This window comes from Pipistrellus hanaki (genome assembly GCF_964339955.1).
Source record: "Pipistrellus hanaki genome assembly, chromosome: X".
Classification (NCBI taxonomy): domain Eukaryota; kingdom Metazoa; phylum Chordata; class Mammalia; order Chiroptera; family Vespertilionidae; genus Pipistrellus; species Pipistrellus hanaki.
In genome coordinates, this window is record NC_140524.1 from 76,940,085 (window position 1) to 76,959,413 (window position 19,329).

The window sequence follows — 19,329 nt, forward strand, 5'->3', positions numbered from 1 at the left end:
GCGATACGGGTTGGTGGTGGATCCCGGCGGGCAGAGGGCGTTGCTTTCTTCAACCCAAAGAGAGACAAGCCCCCAATCTCTCTGAAATCTAGTTTCTGGAAAGAAGCTGGACTGCCTGCCATCGGGTCAGAAAGTGAAGGTGGCTTGCTTGCAGAGCTGCGCTCAAGAATAATTGTTTGCTGTGCTGGGGCGCAAGATGCAGGGAAGCAGTCAGAGAGGCAGAGATGGCTGACTGGCAGCCATTGCAGTTTGCCATGCCCTACCAGGGGTCCTCAAACTTTTTAAAGTGGGGGCCAGATCACGGTCCCTCAGAGAGCTGGAGGGCCGGACTATATGAACTACTAATTCCTACTGTAACACCTCGGCTGCGCTCACTGCCCAAAAAACCTGGCGGGCAGCATCAGACTCCTCTGTGGGCCGCATGTGGCCCACGGGCCGTAGTTTGAAGACCCCTGCGTGACGCCCTGAGACTCCGCCCTGCACAATCTATAAACACACCCAAGCTCCAAGCAGCGGCTTTTGCATATGAATGGCCTTCTCTATAGCAGTTTAACTGAGCAAACTTGCAACCTGGTACAGACAGCTCCAAAGCCTCCAAGCTCCAAGCAGGGAGGAGAGGACTGTGGTTCTCACTGTAGCTCCTGCACGGTGGCCTCAGACAGTAGCTGCACTGCACCCCATTGGAGAACCAGAAGCCAGTGTACCTAATGGTCAGTATGAGACACCAGACTTCAACTCCTCACATCCATAAGTGACACATTCAGGAGGCGGACTCAGTAAGCACCAAAGTCCCACTGAAATAAGGCCTGCACCATAAGCATGTCTCTAGCGCAGCAGTTCTTCCATTATAGACACAGCGGGTCCTCACAGCTAATTGGCCTGGAGGTCAATTCCTCCCAGTGTACCAACAGCAATCAAGGCTTAACTACACCAAGACTTTGCACTCAACCCACAAAGGGGTGTACCAAGAGCAACCACCTCGGTGATAGGGGAAGCTGAGCTACTGGCCCCTATAGGTCACCTACCACACAAAGCCACTCCATCAACACAGGGTAGCAACCAAAATGCGGAGACACAGAAGCATATCACAAATGGGAGAGATGGAGGAAAGTAACCTACTGGATCACACAGAGTTCAGAATCACATTTATAAGGTTACTCAAGAATCTTCTAAAAACCTTTGAGAAACTTGATGAGACCTCCAAGAACCTTAATGAGAATACCAAAAAAAATAGAAAAGGACCAGTCAGAGATTAAGGATACAATGTCTGAAATAAAGAATATAGAGAAACTCAACTGTAGATCAAAGTACCCCAAGAGTCAAACCAAAGATCTTAATGAGGAAACAAAAAACACCCAACCAGAGAGGCAGAAAGAAAGAAGAATCCAAAAGTGTGAGGATAGTGTAAGGAGCCTCTGGGATGGCTTTAAGCATAACAATATCCAGATTTTTGGGGTGCCAGAAGAAGAGAGAGAGCAGGATATTGAAGGCCTATTGAAAAAAATAATGACAGAAAACTTTTCCTACGTGGTGAAAGAAATAGACTTACAAGTCCAGGAAATGCACAGAACCCCAAACAAGAGAAATCCAAAGAGGACCACACCAAGACACATCATAATTAAAATGCCAAGGGCAAAAGACAGAGAGAGTCTTACAAGCAGCAAGAGAAAAACAGTTAGTTACCTACAAGGGAGTACCCATAGTTTCTCAACAGAAACTATGAAGGTCAGAAGGGAGTGGCAAGAAATATTCAAAGTGATGAACAATAAGAACCTACAACCAAGATTACTCTACCCAGCAAAGCTATCATTCAGAATTGAAGATCAGATAAAGAGCTTCACAGACAAGAAAAAGTTAAAGGAGTTCATCACTGCCAAACCAGTATTATATGAAATGCTGAAGGGTATTCTTTATAAAGAGGAAGAAGAAGAAAATGGTAAAGGTAAAAACTATGAACAACAAAAAGACATCAAATTCATACCTACCAACAAATGAATCTAAAAATCAAGTGAATAAAAAATCTGAAGGACAGAAAGGACTGGTGAATATAATAGAATCAGGAGCATAGAAAGGGAGTGGACTGATAATTCTGAGGGGGAAGAGAGTCTGAGGGGTGTGAGAAGAGATCGGATAAAAATCTTACACCTATGGATGAAGACAGTGGCAGGGGGTAAGGACATGGGATGGGGTGGGGAATCAGGTGGAGGGCAGCTATGGGTGGGAAAAAAAGAAGAACACCTGTAATAATCTGAACAATAAAGATTATATAAAATAAATAAATAAAACACATACACACACAAAAAAAATCAATGGAAAAATATCCTCAGGTGAGGATTAAGGGGAAAAAAAATCTATCATTAATTTCTCACATCTCTGGTTGTTTCCTAAGCAAAAACTATATAGGACTATCAGTAAAACATATAGGTAATAAAGTAAGAGCAGCTAAAAACAATTTCTTGTTATTTATAGACACAGATGTCCTAAAATACTAATTTGTAATTCATTCCTTCAATATTAGGGGATTCCCTAAATATGCCTACATGCAAACATAGTTAGCACCCTTAAAAAATACACACACACACACACACACACACACACATATATTTTAAAGGTATATAAATATGTGTGTGTGCGTGTGTGTGTGTGTGTGTGTGTGTGTGTGTATACTAGAGGCCCAGTGCACAAAATCAGTGCACTGGGGGTATCCTCAACCCGGCTTGCACCCTCTCGCAGTCCAGGAATCCCCGTGGGGAGTAGGCCTAAGCTGGCTGTTGGACATCCCTCTCCCAGTCCAGGATCCTTCGCTCCTTACCACTCACCTACTCACTGCTCCTTACTGCTCAACTCACTGCTCCCCCTGTGGGAGTGCACTTACCACCAGGGGGGAAGCTCCTGTGTTGAGTGTCTGTCCCCTGGTGGTCATTGCACATTACAGTGACCAGTCATTCTGGTCATTCCACCTTAATTGTTGCTTAGGCTTTTATTATATAGATGCCTTAAAATACTGAATATTAACATCTATAATAGCTTATGCTTTTCTCCCCGACCCAATACTACCTTGAATAAACTGGATTTCTAATATCAGAGATTACTTTTCCATCAAGTAACTGCTATAGAGTGTGGGGCAAAAGTAAGTTTACAATTGTGAGTATGTGAAACACAGTTAATTCTTATATTATTATTTATTAATTATTGTATTATTTTCCATATGAACAACTGTAAACCTACTTTTGCCATACCCTGAATTAGGGCTTTAATGGCATTTTATGTTTTACAAATTCTCTTTTACTTATCCCATCTCAAGTTACTAAGGTTATAAAAATCTAACTAAGTACTCTAGAAATTACAATATATCTAGAAATATGTAATCCAGAAAATGGAAATTCTCTAATAGGAATTTTTAGAATTACCTCTTATTAAATAAAAACCTGTCAGAATTATATCAAACTGACATCTTAAGTACTGATTTCTTCACTTTACAGAAACAATGATGTTTGATTTACTGTTAATTATATAAATTTTTTATTAATTCCTCTGCAATAATTTAAAAACACATAAACATTAGTTAAGCAAAACAAGGTTTTTCTACAACGAAATTCTCATCCTTGAAGATTTGTATTATAAACCATTAAATAAATTTCACAAGTTTGATTTTCACCCTATACAACAGAAAACTGATCAATTTCTAAGTAGTCCCATTTTAAGTATATTCCTCTAATATCAATAAAAATTTGATTATAAAACAGTACTATAAAAATATAGATTCTATAATCAATGACAAAAACAATACTTTTGATTTCGAACTTGTTTCTCCTTTAAAAAAATAATAGTAAGCTTCCAAACTATATCAACACAGTTCTTATAATAATAGTTTCTTCTAAATCAAACTTCAGGACTTATAAGTGGTAGTTAATGTTAACTTTAATTCATTTGTTTTAATTAAAACTGGAATGTTTTAAAGATGATCTTTTAAGGCATAAGAACACTTAATTACCGTCATTAGAATTAGAGATATAATGTAATATAAAATAAAATATATTAAAATATGGACTAAAATATTCTATGAAATTTATGGCTTAATATAAATTAAGCAACTTTTTTCTATGGAAGTTCAAATATTCTAATTTCATTATGTAACCACATTCCTCTCTGGAATATAATGGCCAACAGGTAACACAACAAGCATTTTGAGATCTGAAGAATTCTCTAAAAGCAAATTTCAAAAGTATAATACAAACTTCTATATTATTCTATAAAACAGCTCCAAGGAGTTAAATTATAGAATCTTTGAACTGGACTTTTCCTTATACATAATCAAACTAACTCCACATCTTACGGTAGGAAAAACAGACCCAGAGAAGTGAAGTCCAATGGTCTCAACGAGTGATCAGAACTCTAGTCTCTCTGTCTACTGCTCTTTCTACTGTCCTATTGAGTCATTTAAAAAATTATGAACATGAAGGCTGTAAAAAAATAAAACTATAGCCAAAACGGGTTTGGCTCAGTGGTAGAGCATTGGTCTGCGGACTGAGGGGTCCCAGGTTCGATTCCGGTCAAGGGCATGTACATTGGTTGCAGGCACATCTCCGGTAGGGGGTGTGCAAGAGGCAGCTGGTCGATGTTTCTCTCTCATCGACATTTCTGGTTCTCTCTCTCCCTTCCTCCTCTCTGTAAAATATCAATAAAAAAATTAAAAATTTAAAAATTAAAAAATAAAATAAATCAATAAAACTATAAATTTCAATAAACTGAAAATTAAATGAAGCCTAAATTATAAACCTTCGAAATAGGAAGATTGCCTGACCTAAAGAGCAAATCCAACAACTGAATCACCACCTTTCAAAATCATTATGACAACTGAGAGGATCACAGAATGCACTGAGATGATCCTACTCATCATACTTAGTTAACAGGAATCCAACTGGGCACTGAATAAAATGCAAATGGTACCTACCTAATATCTGCATCAAATGCTGCATTTGAAATACTAATTTTCAATTGTGAATGATATTTTACATTGGCTTTTAGAAATAATAGGATCAGACCAGCAACTCTAAAAAACAAATAAAACAGAACTGTTTGTGTGTTTTATTTTCGAACTAAGATCATGACTACACAAGTAAAAAGAAAAATCAAATTGGGATCATATGCTCAGGAAATGAAATGCAACATTTATCTGAGATTGTTATTTAGCTGTGGAGTAGGGGAGGGAATAGAAGATGTAACAAATTAGTCACATGCGCGCTTTTTTTTTTTTTTTTTTTTTTTTTACATTTAGGGACAGAAAACAAAACAGATTTTGGAAAAACACAGAAATTTAAATATATCAATGAAAGTACACTAGCATGGTGCTTTGAAGTCTGAGAACCTAGATTATTTAGGTTCTAAAATTTACTAGCTGTGATGCCTTCTAGTAGTGCGGTACAGTAGGAAGGACTTTGTGAATTATTACAGCATCCCCATTTCCTATATATGTGGTCTGTAACATTACTCAGTCTCTGAGCCTAAGCTTCCTCATCTGTAAAACAGGGAGTAATAATAACCACCTCATATGATTTGATAAAAATGAAAACATAATCATTTACTCAGGTACTCATTTATTCTGTCATAAAGTATAGGCATGCAATGAAAGATTAAACTCCTGAATTAAGGGGACCCACAGTCCCAGTGGGGGAAACAAATAGAAACAAACCAAAGCTACATGCCCAGAAGTTAGCACCTAGAGCTAAGGAAGCAAAGGAGCACAGTACTAATTTGGGCCTGGAAGTAGGACTTAGTTCATGTCTACTTTCACACTTGAAGGCTAAGAAAATGTCCACAAGACAGACAAAGGAAAGAGAGGGCATTCCAGGCAGAGAAAAATACACCCCCATCCAGTAAACTCACTGGATGGTGACTAGCACACACTATCTCAAAATTTTAGATGCTCCTTAAAGATTAAGTTAAAAAAGAAAAAATGAGGGCCCTGATCGGGTAGCTCAGTTGGTTATGTCAAGGTTGTAGGTTGGATCCCTGGTCAGGGTACATACAAAAAGCAACCAATGAAGGCATAAATAAGTGAAAACAATAAATCAATATTTTTTTTCTTCCTATCCTTCTCCCTTCCACACTCTCTAAAATCAATGAAAAAAAATTAATTTAGCCTGGCCAGCATAACTCTAGTGGTTGAGCATCAACCTACGAACCAAGAGGTCACGGTTAGATTCCTGGTCAGGGCACAAGCGGGTTGCAGGCTCGAACCCCAGTTGAGGGCATGTAGGAGGCAGCCAACCAATGATTCTCTCTCATCATTGACATTTCTATCTCTCTCTTTCCTTTCCTCTCTGAAATCAATAAAAAATATATTAAAAAAAAAAAACTTTTAATAATACATGTACAAAAAAATAAAAGACTGGAAGAAAACATTAAAAATAATAATATTTTCTTCTTGGTACTTTTCAGTAAAATAGAAATATCTGTAATAATCTGATATTATAGCTTTATAATGTGTTGAGTTTTATTGTTTGCTGAATTTGAAGGAGAGGGGGGGAAATATGTAAAAGGGGAAATAAAGGCCTTTGGATTGTAGTGATACCACTGGTTGGCAGGGTGGAATACAAAGTGTTACGATTTCCTATCACTTTCCTTTGAAAATGCTAACCATCACCCACAGCATTTCTCTCTCTCTCTCTCTCTCTCTCTCTCTCTCTCTCTCTCTCTCTCTCTCTCTCTCTGTTTGAATAATATAGATATTGTTCATTTTTTCACAGAGAGGTAGGGAAAGGGATAGAGAGTTAGAAACTTCGATGAGAGAGAAACATCGATCAGCACAGCATTTCTTTTTATTAGTTTTAAGATAGCCTCAGGAATGAGACCACCAGATCCATCCACCTAGGCTCAAGTATTCCCTGGGTTACACTGCCTCAAAAAAGCACTACAGGTACGATAACCTTGAAAGTATATAATCCTATATAATAAAAGAGTAATATGTAAATTAGCCATCACTCCGTGACAAAAATGGCAGCGCCCATAGCAGATGCTGAAGGCATCGCCCAGGCAACAGGAGCTCAGTATCTGCTCCTTGGCCGTGGAGGGAGGGAAGGGGTCTCTGGCCAGAGAACTGGGAGCTGGACACTGAGCTCGCATCAGCATCTGAGCCATGGCTGTGCTACGGGAGGGAAGGGACCTCTGGGGCCATGAGCCCAGAGGTCGTGCCCCGGCCTGCCAGGCTTGCTAAGGGAAGGAAGAAGTCTGTGGGGTCCTGAGCCCAGAGTTCACGTGCCCAGAGTCCACGCCCTGGCCTGCCATACTACGGGAATGAAGAAGCCTGTGGGGCCTTGAGCCCAGCGCCAGTGCCAAGGCTGTGCGGCAGGAGGGAAGGGACCTCTGGGGACCTGTGGGGCCATGAGCCCAGCGTCCACACCCCAGCCAGCCATTAGGAGGGAGGGAAGGAACCTGTGGGGTTGCGATGCTGACAGAGCCCTATGAGCTCCAGGGTCCTCCACCTGCAGCCCCCAGTCGCAGCCCAGCAGCCCCAGTCGCAGACTGGAAGCCCCCTGCCAACAGTCCAGATAGGACCAGCATCGCACTGCAGCGAGGGGTAGGGTGGTGTCAGGCGGGCACGCTACAGACATCAAATCACTGCTGCTGAAGCCGCCCCTCCACACACTTGCAAGTAGTATGGTCCAAGGGGGTGACTCCTGAGGCAAGGCTCCCATGGCAGCTGATGCACAGTCAGGCAAGGAAGCACCCAAGTACCCGAGCTGCAGGGTATCATGGGCCGGGACCCTGAGGAGGCACCAGGACAAGCATCTTCCCAGAGGCTGTGCGGAAGGAGGAGAGGAACCTCTGGCTAGAGGCCAGGTGAGGGATGCTGGCGTCTTTGCAGGCCAAGATCAGGCTGAGGGACAACCCCTGCCAAACCCCCACGCACGAATTTCATGCATCAGGCCTCTAGTATCAAGATAAAGATAAGGGATCAACCCACATTTTAGAAGTTTCTCAGTAAAGCAAGGTCCAATAAAAGAATTCAGAAACACCTAGCAGACTAGAAAAGCCTTAAAATACATACATATGTATATCCTATCTAATAAAGGGGGGATATGCTAATTGACCATTACACCTTCACAAAGATGGTAGTGTCCATAGCCAATAAGGAGGGCATATGCTAATTGACTGTCACGCCCTCAAAGATGACAGCACCCAGTCCCCTCAGCCCTGCCAGGGCAGCAGGCATGCAACACAGCCGGGCCCACCTGCAGGCGGGTCCGGCTACTTCACACGCCTATCTTCAGAGTCCCCCAGTCCCCCCAGCCCCCCAGCCGCCCAGGGCCTACCCAAGGTGCAGGCAAACCTCAGATGTCGACTGCCCAACTGACACCCAAAGCACATACAAGCCTCGAATGGTGGCTTCCCAGCCACCCAGGGCTGCCCGAGGTTCAGATAACCAGGGCCATCAGAGGCTTGCGCTGCTGACAGTGGCAGCAGCAGAGGTGTGATGGGAGCGCTGTTTTCCTCTGATCGCCAAGTCAACTCCCACCCCTGAGGGCTCCAGGACTGTGCAAGGGGGCAGGCTGGGCTGAGGGACTCCCCTCCAGTGCATGAATTTTCATGCACCAGAACTCTAGTACATGTATATATTAGTAGCCCTGCGCACAAATCTGTGCACCTGTAGCTCACCAATAGCTCGCTGCCGCCCTCCAGTAGCTCTCCGCCCGCTGCTCTGCCCTCCTATAGCTCCCCCCACCCCCTGCCAGTTTGCTGCCCCACCCCCACCTGTAGGTCTCCAACGCTTGCTTATAGCCAGTAGCTCGCTGCCACCCTCCTGTAGCTCTCCACCCGGTGCCCTGCCCTCCTATAGCTCCCTCTGCCCCCCACTCCCCCACATAGTTTGCTGTTCTGCCCCCTCCAGTGCCGGCTTGTAGCTCACTGCCCCACCCTCCTGCTGATCTGTGAGCTGATCGTTACATTGTTGGTCATTGCGCTTCACCGTGTAATGACCATTTGCATATTACATCTTCATTATATAGGATAATGAAATACTTCTTAAAACAGTAAAGAAAACTGATCAAATAATAACAGAGGGCCAGCAAATCATATAAAGCACCATGGTAGATACTAAAGGGCATGAAAAAAAACTTCAAAATGTAATTCAAAATACACGAAATTAATTATCAATAATGTATGGAAAATAACAGGATAAAAAGATCAGAAGGACTTCGAATCACTACAAAAAGAGAATGGAAAGACATATTCTTAAAAGAGTGAATACACCACCAATATCATACTGAATTACTTTTCTGTAATTCATAAAAATACAAATAGCACTAAGTATCTTTTGAACTAATGATTTACTGTTTAACACAGATGCATCTGCAAATACACATTTGGAGTTCAATTCTGACACTCATTTTTTAAATACTATTAATAGCATGTTTTATATGCCTTTCACCTTATAAAAATAATTAGGGAAATTAGATGGTAATAATTACCTAGCTAAAAAATATAAATTCTGCAGTCACAGTTTTCCAGATTGCTGCACTAGCAATTCAACCTCTCTGTCCTATTTTTTAAATGTAGTAACCAATTGATCTGCACAGTGTTCTCAAATAATAAAATACATTGCTTTTCATATTTAACTCTTTTGGTTCACACAACAACCATGTAAAACAAGTAGAGGTTTTTATTTTATAAATAAGAAAACTGAATCCCTAAGAAGTTAAATCACTTTCCCAGGGTCACTCAGCAAGTAAAGCCTATCTTCCAGACTAAATCTTATGATCTTTTCATACTATACACAAAATGTTATGTCAGAAATGTCAAACAAGGGGATCTCAAAAATATGAAACAAACAAGAAATAAAAATGACACAAACACTAAACTGCCTTTAAGTTACTCTTTTGCTCTCTACCAAAAATATATGTATTAACCAATCAGTTAATCAACATCAGTAAAACAAGAAAACACAGAAACTATATTAATTTCAAATTTGGCAAAAGTGATTTAAGGACCAAATTTTATAAGGGAACATTCACCCTAACAGCAATTCTCATCACTTTCTCAATACCATCTCATTTGTAGTGAGATACCAGTTTTCCTAGAACTAATGATAAATCTCCAAAAGGATTTAATCATCCAAAGTATATTACCAGAGGCCACATGTGAAAAAAAAGCCAAAGATGAATCCAGACAAATAGCTAAAGCTAACATATTACAGAAATAGCTAAAGCTAACATATTGCAAAAACGAACACATGGCTCAAGCAAATCAGTAGTGAAGTATACTAGTTTTCAGACATTCATTGCTCTCTGCCATCATACCTGGGAGTTAGCATTATATCCACTAGGGTTGAGCAGAACATGCTTTCTGGTTTCCCAAGATGCATTCTGTTCTTCCTAACTATGGCTGCATGTCTGTATCTACACAGCAGTTAATAAATCACACATGCTTATAAATTGCTTCCACACTGAGGGATGCTGCCTGCACTCAAAGATACTGTTCTAACAGACAATTTAAGCTATTACTAATAATTAGAGAAAAAGAGCTGGGTAAGGTAAGAAAAAAATACAGGTATGTCTGGAATTCAAATAGTCTTTTAAAGTAGTTGGTGAGAATCAAATGAGATGTGAAAACACTTTTAAACTTTAATATGTTATATGCAGGTGTAAGTTCTTATAATGACATATCATCAGAAATACTGGTAGATGTATTATTTTTAAAGATAGTGAACATACAATCTTGATAAAAAGTTTTTTAAGAGCATAAAATTGCTACAAGTCTTTTGTATGTAAAATGAAGGTAATAACCGCCTGGTGTGGCTCAGTGGTTGAGTGTCCACTCATGAACCAAGAGGTCAGGGGTTTGATTCCCAGTCAGGGCTCGATCCCCATTTGGGGGAGTGCAAGAGGCAACTAATTAATGATTCCCTCTCATCATTGGTGTTTCTGTCTCTCTCTCCCTCTCCCTTCATCTCTCTGAAATCAATAAAAACATATTAAAACATTTTTTAAAAAATGAAGGTAATAGAACCCGGGGTGAATAGTTCAGTTGGTTAGAGCTTCATTCCAATAAGCCAAGGTTGCAGGTTTGATCCTGGGTCAGGGCACATACAAGAATCAACCAATGAATGCATAAATAAGTGGAACAACAAATCAATGTTTCTCTTTCTAAAATCAGTAAATTAAAAAAAAAAGAAGGCATACAACCGACGTAACTCCAAATGTAAACATTAATTGGTACTCTCAATTCTATGAATAAAAATACTGAATAAATGTAAAAATATATATCACACCCTAAAGATAATTGTGCCTTTGGTTCAGTATTATCATATGAGTCCCCTTAACATGATTCAAAATTCTTAAAATTGCCTTTGAAAAGTTTTTTAAGTCACCATCTCAATATATAAATGTGAAGGAAGATTAACAAAAACTATTCAGGTAAACACACATGTCGCCCTCATTACTTTGTTCCTCATCCTCAATAAAGCTCCATGGAGGAAGCAATAAAATAGCCAACATTTCAATAGGGTCACCACAAATGAAAGAACATCTGTAATTATTTAAATTACCTACCTTAAAATGAACTATAAGAAGCAAGTCTAATTGTATGATGTTGTAAATAAGTCAAGCATATATAAATAAGGCACAGATTAAACTTCAGAAACAATCATCATGACTTCAAAATTCTCCCTCTTGTTACTTAACATTCTAAAAACTAATTTAGAATGTTTTATTTTTGAACTGACAAACATTTCATGTACAGACATTTTTTTAAGACACTTCAGATCTGGTTATGTCAATACTTGCCTATCAGCAGCTTTAAAAAAAAAAAAAAAAGCACCTTCTCTTATGTTCCAAACTTGAATTAAAACATTAAATTAGATTTAAAAAATAAAAAGGGGGAATTTCTAGAATATTCAATAGGAACAGTAGTAATCAACTTATTATCTTAATATTCTTCTGGATAAATCAAGTTAAGCAGTACAATATAAGCAAAAGTATACATATGGACAGAAAGGCAGGATTTTTTTCTAATATATAGTATATATATGGATATGCAACTCCTATTCAGTATTTTGATATCTTTGTTTATATTTTACCTCTTCATTATGCATTTGTATTCTTTCCTTCCTATACCCCAGTACATCTTAATTTGAAGTATTGTTATAGAATTAACATATCAGATTATACTACTTAATACTATAAGTACATAAGGTTTTACAACTAATTAAGACTTTGCCTTAAATTCCAATCCAAAACATGTAGCAAAATCAAAGATCAAAATCCATTGTTCTAATAGTACTTTAAAAAATACCTATCCCAAGGAGCATTTGAGATCTTGCTTCCCAGCATATGTCGTTAGATTGGCTCAAATAAACTCATAAAAATTCTCCAAAAAAAACAAAACCCTACCTTAAGGGGAAAAAAAATCCATCTCTTCCACAATGAAGCTATTCAAAATCAGAGATGAAATGTATAATAATTTTAATAAACAATACAACTGCTGAAGCTAGAATCAGTCTAACACTGCCCACTCAGTTCTCAGCCACTACACTTCTTTTCCTCCTGTTCAGTCTCACTCAGCCTTGTCTCCTCTTCCCTTACAAAGAAATCTATAAGTAGAGAGCAGACATTTGAATTGAAATAAGACCATACTATCAAAATGTAATATCCCTAGAAAAACTGGATCCCAGTCTGGAAAAGTAAAAACCTAAGTGTAAAATATAAAAATTAAATTAAAAACAAAAAAGACAGACTATCTAAACATTATATAATGTTCAAACAATAGAAATTCTGTGTATATAAAAATAAATATATAGATAAAAATGTAAAAACAAATTAAAAGGATAAATGTGAAACTCAAATATATGTAGGAATATACATATGGATTAACAATTAAAAATTAACTGGTTAAAGTTTAAGCTTCAGTAACAATGGAAAAAAAGCTAGTTAATTCAACTAGGAAATACTTTCATCATTTAAATCCATCAAAAGATGTAAAAAAAATTTTTTTAAACTCACTCTAAGTACCTAGATGGTGGCACTATAAATTAGTACAGTTTTCTGAAAAGCAATTTTACAATACATAAAAACTAATGAGATCCTCTGACCTGATAACTCCACTTTAGGAATATAGCCCAGGAAAAGAACTCAAAAAGAAAACAGCAAAAAGATTACTTAACTATGCAAAGATATCAGTGAAAAACTGGAAGTAACTAAAGTGCTTTACTGGAAGCTAAGTTCTAATCATAAGAGATCAAATACAACTGAATCTTTTCTTGGCATTAAAATAATAATGAGTAGTCAAATACAGATAAGCATATGTGTAAGTTTTCAGTAAGAAAATATAAAGCATAATATGGACATCAATTACAACTACTTAAAAATATGCCTTTACAATATAAGAAAAGGAAGTCTGGTAGGCTGTTTTGTGTGTGTGCAGTTAAAGGACCTGTATTTTTAATTATTTTGGTGTTCATTTACTTTGCATTACTGTCAAGTTAATGTTTAAACAGCTTTTTCCTTTTAATTCTTTTCTACTAAAATGGTCCCACTTAAAGACAAAAGTAAAAGAAAATATTTTAAATATGCCTCGGTAAAAAACTATATTCAAAAGCATATTAGTCATAAAGTGTTAAAACATATATTGGTAGGCATTGTTATTCTGTCCTCCTTTTGGCAGGACTTAAAGTGCACCAAAATGTCTGACTACTAATTAAATAAATAGATGCAGTTTTCCAAAAAATGATTTTTATCCACCTGCTAATTCTTTACCATTAACAATACAGATGGTGGTTATCCTTATCACAATCCTTAAACCATTTTCTGTGATTTGCAAAAAATAAGAAAAATAGTAGACTTAGTAATAATTAATGTGGCCTTATTGTAATTTAATACAAAGAGAAATATCAAATGAACATCAAAGCAATTTAAATATTGTCTTATTGCAAACAATTTTTAAATCATCTTATTTCTATTTAGAGTCTACCATACCCCTCCAACTTTCTTAAACTTTGTCCCATTTTTCTCCATTTGGATTTTATGTCAAAGATGGCTCAATTTAGATTTTAGTAACATCGCCCTTTCTTTCTTTCTTTCTTTCTTTTTTTTTTTCATTTCCTTCCAATTCACTGTGCCCAGTGGCTAATACAAGGGAGCAGTCTCCCCAAAATAAAAAGGGTCACCTTTTTGTGTGTATCAGAGCTAAACAGAAGGTACATTTATACCATGAATTACATTTGTAGGAGAAACGGCGGTCAATAATGCCTTGGGTCCTTTACGAAAGTATATTCTATTTTAGAATATGGCCATTGTTGTCTACTTGTAAACCCCCAAACCGTGTTTCAGTTCTCAAAAAGGTCATAATCCATAGTTGTTCCGTAGTAATGTGCACAAATTCGATTGAGTAATGACTGGATTAGCTCTTTTCTCAAACCCGAGCTGCACGACTGTGCTTTTATTCGGGGCTCGAAATTTTGGAATGCGCTCGATGCTCCCTATTTTTAATTGTCGTTTTTCTCAATCCGGGTCCGCCAACTCCCCTCCGGAGCCCCCTCCCTCGTCCCCCACCCCCCAAAAAGACTGAGTCTGGCCTCAGTTCCCGTGTTTCCAGCCAGGACCAACCAGGAGCCGCTTTTCTTCCCCTGATCCGGAACTCCGCGCTGTTACCGGGGCTGCCATTGGCCGGCGTCAGTCCGCGGTACGTGCCCCAAGATAACCCTCTGGTTTCTCTCCCTTTCCCCCCTACAATGGGTCTCTCCCGACGTCTGTAACACATTCATCACCCACAATACGCATCTCCGATAACCAGCTCACGTTCTTCAAAGTTTGCGGGTGGCCGAGGGGAGGGCAGGACAGCCCTTCTCCGGCTCGGGAGGCGGGGGGAAGGGGCAGCCGTTCTCCGGCTCAACGCCGAGCTCGGGAACCTCGTAGGCTGGGGGGTCCCCCGGAGGCGGGCTGGGGGAACGGGGTGGGGAGGGAGCCGTGAGAGAGTTGGGGTAAGTTGAAATGAAAACTTTACTCACCAGATCCTCAAAGCTTCTTCGATGCTCCTTCCCCTCCCAGTCTAAGCGGCGCGGGATCAGCTAGGGGCCGGAGAAAAGGGGGGGAAGGAACACCGATCAAGGCCAAGCCCCGGCTCCCCGTCAACCCCAACCAGCCCGGGTCCCGGTCCACAACCCTTGGGCTTCTTTATTTCTCCAGGCCTTGTAACTGTGGCCCCAGAGCTAGACTGGTGGGGAGGGGAGGTGAAAGGGGGTGGCGGGAGGAGAGGAGGCCGACGGAGGGGAAACCCTGAAAAGCCGCCTCCCTCGGGCATAAAGAGGGGTGAGTGGGGACCCCAGCGCTGTCCGCCTCTTTTGAGGGAAGGAGCCGGTTCACCCCTATGACAACAGCTATCAGCGCCCAGATCCCAGCCTCCCACAGGGCCCCAGCCCTTCGCCCCGGACTGGCCCTCCCTCTCTCCCGTCTCCCCCCCACCCTCCCCCTCTCCCCGAAGGGGCTCCGTACCTGATGCTCCTCAAGCTCCTGTACTAGCACCTGAGCAAAAGGAAAATACAGATTATGAGAAGCAGCTCGGGCCATCAACCCATTCCTCCCTCCCCTCAGCCGCGGACGGTAGGTAGGACTAGTCAAGGCCGGCCATTCCTTCAGCGGAACCGCGCACTCCGCTGCCTCGACTTCCCCTTCGGTACCGTCCCCGCGGTTCCCAGACCTCCTTCTCCCTCTCACCTGAGCGGATTTGTTGCAGGGTCCGGACTGCAAGAATCTAGCGATCAGGTAATACAGTTCTAAGAAAGAGGTGAAAAAGAGGTTGAGAGGGAGGCAACGAAGAGAAACGGGGGCTTTTTCCAAAGGAAACTGACATCGGTCGCGCTCAGCCCCCAGCCCCGTGGCCCCCAGACACAGCTACCCACCGGCTTCTATCTGGGTAGGTGCCGCCGCCATCCTTTTCACGAGGGCGCTTCGATCCGGAGGGGCTAGTGGCGGCGGGTGAGGGCGCTGCCTCTATTGTGGTGAAGCCCCCATGCCCCGGAGTCCCGCCGTTTCCGCCGCACTCGTCGTCCCAGTTTCGGTCTCTCTCGGATTCATCGCATCACGTTTCGACCCATAGATATTCTAGCCCTAGAGCTGAGGAGGCGGAGGAGGAAGGAGAGGGAGCGAGAGAAGAAGAGGGAGGAGTCCAAGGGGCCGACGGGTGGGCGGGTGCAAAGGGGGTGGAGAAATGGAAGGTAAAAACTGAGGAGCTTGCATTACACGTTGCTCGCCGCCAGAGGCGCTGCGGCTGCAGCCAGGTCTTTGCTCGCCCAGAGAACCCCTGGTTGCCTAGCTACGGCTCCCGGAAAAGGGGGGAGGTGCTAGACGAGGCGACGCTCTGGCCGCCTCTGTAGAACTCTATGGTGGCGTCCTCGTACACAATCTCTATGGTCGGTTTCCCTTCCGGTGAGGGCTGTCGGAGCCTTTCTGGTGGAGGAGCCAGCCCTCCGGCTTGATCGTGAGAAACAAGTGAGGCGCTGACTTGACCCGGCTGCTTTTTTCATTTTCCTCCCATGAGGCTTGTTTTTTGGGTGTTGTTTTTTTCGTTTTTTTGTTTTTTATTGGGTGGTTGTTTTGCCTTTTCCCCTCTAAAAGGAAGCTAGCTACCCGCTAAACTATCTTGTAACTGAGGAAGGAAAAGGAGCGCCTACTTTGTCCTCGTCACTCATTTCTCTTGAAAATGATTTCTGTACCAGATGAAAATGCTGTACTGACCAGTCCAAGTGCAGGGCTCACACAGAGGAAGACCAGTTCTGAAAATGTCCCCCATTCTGACAAAGATTGCAGAAGGAGTAGTTGTCAGACACGAAGCATTTTATTTTATCCCCTAATGAAAGTTTTACGTGTGCCATATCCTCCCATTCCTCTAGGATAATTTTCAAATACTGGCAAAGCATTTTACATTAACAATGCATTTTAGTATATGCAAGGTAGTTTCCTACAGTTTGAGGGCAATGTTAGTTAATATATAACCCCAAACTCTTAGTACAGCACCAACTTGCAATATTCGTTTTACTGAAATTTTAAGTGATCAAATGATTTGTACTGTAATTGACATACATAGTGAACTGGGTCTCCTTCCCCACTTTCCCTTAATATTCTGTTCCCACCTCAAGCTTTGTACACAAGTAGTAATTAACAGAAGCTGAACCTGATGGGACCAGAAATACTGTTTAAGCTGCATGCACTATTTACATTAAAATATTCAAATTTGACTATAGTGAACCTAGAATTGCATTATGCTGACATAAACTTAACATAGATTGATTAATTGTCTCTCTAGTCACTTTTTTAACCCTCAGAAAGAAGTAACCAACCCCCAAGATAATTATGCTATAGTATTTGGTTTTTAAAATGCCAATAACTGAAAAAATAGATCTTGGAAAGATACAAAATTCTAGACACCTCATTACAAGGAGTTTAGCAAAACAACAGAGTGAATATTTTTTATAGTTTAAGCATAATATATACACTGAATGGCCAGATTATTATGACCACCCCATCATTACTTCATTGGGCCACCTTTTGCCTTCAATACTGTGGCAATTCTTCTTGGCATTGACTCCACAAGTTGTTGAAAGGTGATGCGAGGACTCTGACACCATGCCTGATGAATAGCACTGTACAGTTCTGTGCGAATTGATGGTTGTGGAACCAGCTGCCTGATGCCTCTTAAGTCTGTCCCACAAATGCTCAATTGGATTGAGATCTGTTGATTGTGGGGCCACCTAAGCAAGGTAAAGTCTCCCTCATGTTCTTTTTTTAAAAAAAAACATATATTTTTAAAATATATTTTATTGATTTTGTACAGAGAGGAAAGGAGAGAGATAGAGAGTTAGAAACATTGATGAGAGAGAGTCATCAATCAGCTGCCTCTTGCACACCCCCTACTGGGGATATGCCCGCAACCAAGGTACATGCCCTTGACCGGAATCGAACCCAGGTCCCTTCAGTCCCCAAGCCGACGCTCTATCCATTGAGCCAAACCGGTCTTGGCTCCCTCATGTTCTTGAAACCACCCCTGCACAATATGAGCACCGTGGCATGGCGCATTGTCTTGTTGGAAGAAGCCATCTCCATTGGGATATGCCATCAACATGATAGGATGAAGTTGATCAGCAATGATACCTAGGTATGTTGTGCTAGTCAGACGTTGTTCCACACGAATTAAAGGGCACAAATCATGCCAGGAAAACCTGCCCCAAACCATAACACTGACCCCACCACCTTGAAGAGTTGTATTCATACATGTGGGGTGCATGCTTTCATGCTGTTTCCACGAAATTCTCACTCTGCTATCTGCATGATGCAACTGGAAACATGATTCATCAGTCTACTTGATTTTCTTAAATAAATCTTTATTGTTCATACTATTACAAATGTTCCTTGTTTTTTCCCCCTACATTGCTCCCCTCCACCAGGTTCCCGCCCCACCCTCTGCCCTTTCCCCACACCCCATTGTCCTCATCCATAGGTGCACAGTTTATGTTCAGTCTCTTCCCGCACCCCCCCACTCCCCTTTCCCCCGAGAATCATCAGTTCACTCCCCTTCCATACCTCTGATTCTATTATATTCACCAGTTAATATTGTTCATCAGATTTTTAAAAAAATATATTTTATTGATTTTATACAGAGAGGAAGGGAGAGAGATAGAGAGTTAGAAACATCAATGAGAGAGAGTCATCGATCAGCTGCCTCTTGCACACCCCCTACTGGGGATATGCCCTCAACCAAGGTACATGCCCTTGACCGGAATCGAACCCGGGTCCCTTCAGTCCCCAAGCCGACACTCTATCCATTTAGCCAAACCGGTCTCGGCTGTTCATCAGGTTTTTTAATACCTTTGGTTTTTAGATTCACTTGTTGATAGTTATGTATTTGTTGTTCATAATTTTTATCTTTGTTTTCTTTCTCTTCCTAAAGAACCCTTCAGCAATTTATATAATTCTGGTTTGGCGGTGATGAACTCCTTTAGGTTTTTTTAATTTGTAAAGCTCTTTATCTGGCTTTCGATTCTGAGTGATAGCTTTGCTGGGTAGAGTATTTTTGGCTGTAGGTTCTTGCTATTCATCACCTTGAATATTTCTTGCCATTCCCGTCTGGCTTGCATGGTTTCTGTTGAGAAATCAGCTGACAATCGTATGGGTGCTCCTTTATAGGTAACTACCTGCTTTGCTCTTGCTTCTTTTAATATTCTCTCTTTGTCTTTTGCTCTTGGAATTTTAATTATGATGTGTCTTGGTGTGGTCCTCTTTGGATTCCTTTTGTTTGGGGTTCTGTGTGCTTCCTGGACTAGTAAATTTAATTCTTTCCCCA

At 40.9% G+C, this 19,329-nt stretch overlaps 1 protein-coding gene across 1 annotated transcript in view; it reads right to left on the reverse strand.

Annotated features, from left to right (window-relative positions):
• The window catches only part of BRWD3 (bromodomain and WD repeat domain containing 3), a 136,071-nt gene extending 119,927 nt beyond the window's left edge, over positions 1-16,144 (reverse strand). The window contains exons 1-4 of the mRNA XM_084869408.1: positions 15,893-16,144; positions 15,708-15,766; positions 15,486-15,515; positions 15,002-15,061 (exon numbers count right to left, since the gene is read on the reverse strand). Of these exons, the coding sequence (XP_084725534.1) occupies positions 15,002-15,061; positions 15,486-15,515; positions 15,708-15,766; positions 15,893-15,923 (180 nt within the window). The 5' untranslated portion in view covers positions 15,924-16,144. The remainder of the gene's footprint in view (positions 1-15,001; positions 15,062-15,485; positions 15,516-15,707; positions 15,767-15,892) is intronic.
• Between the last annotated feature and the right edge of the window lie 3,185 nt (positions 16,145-19,329).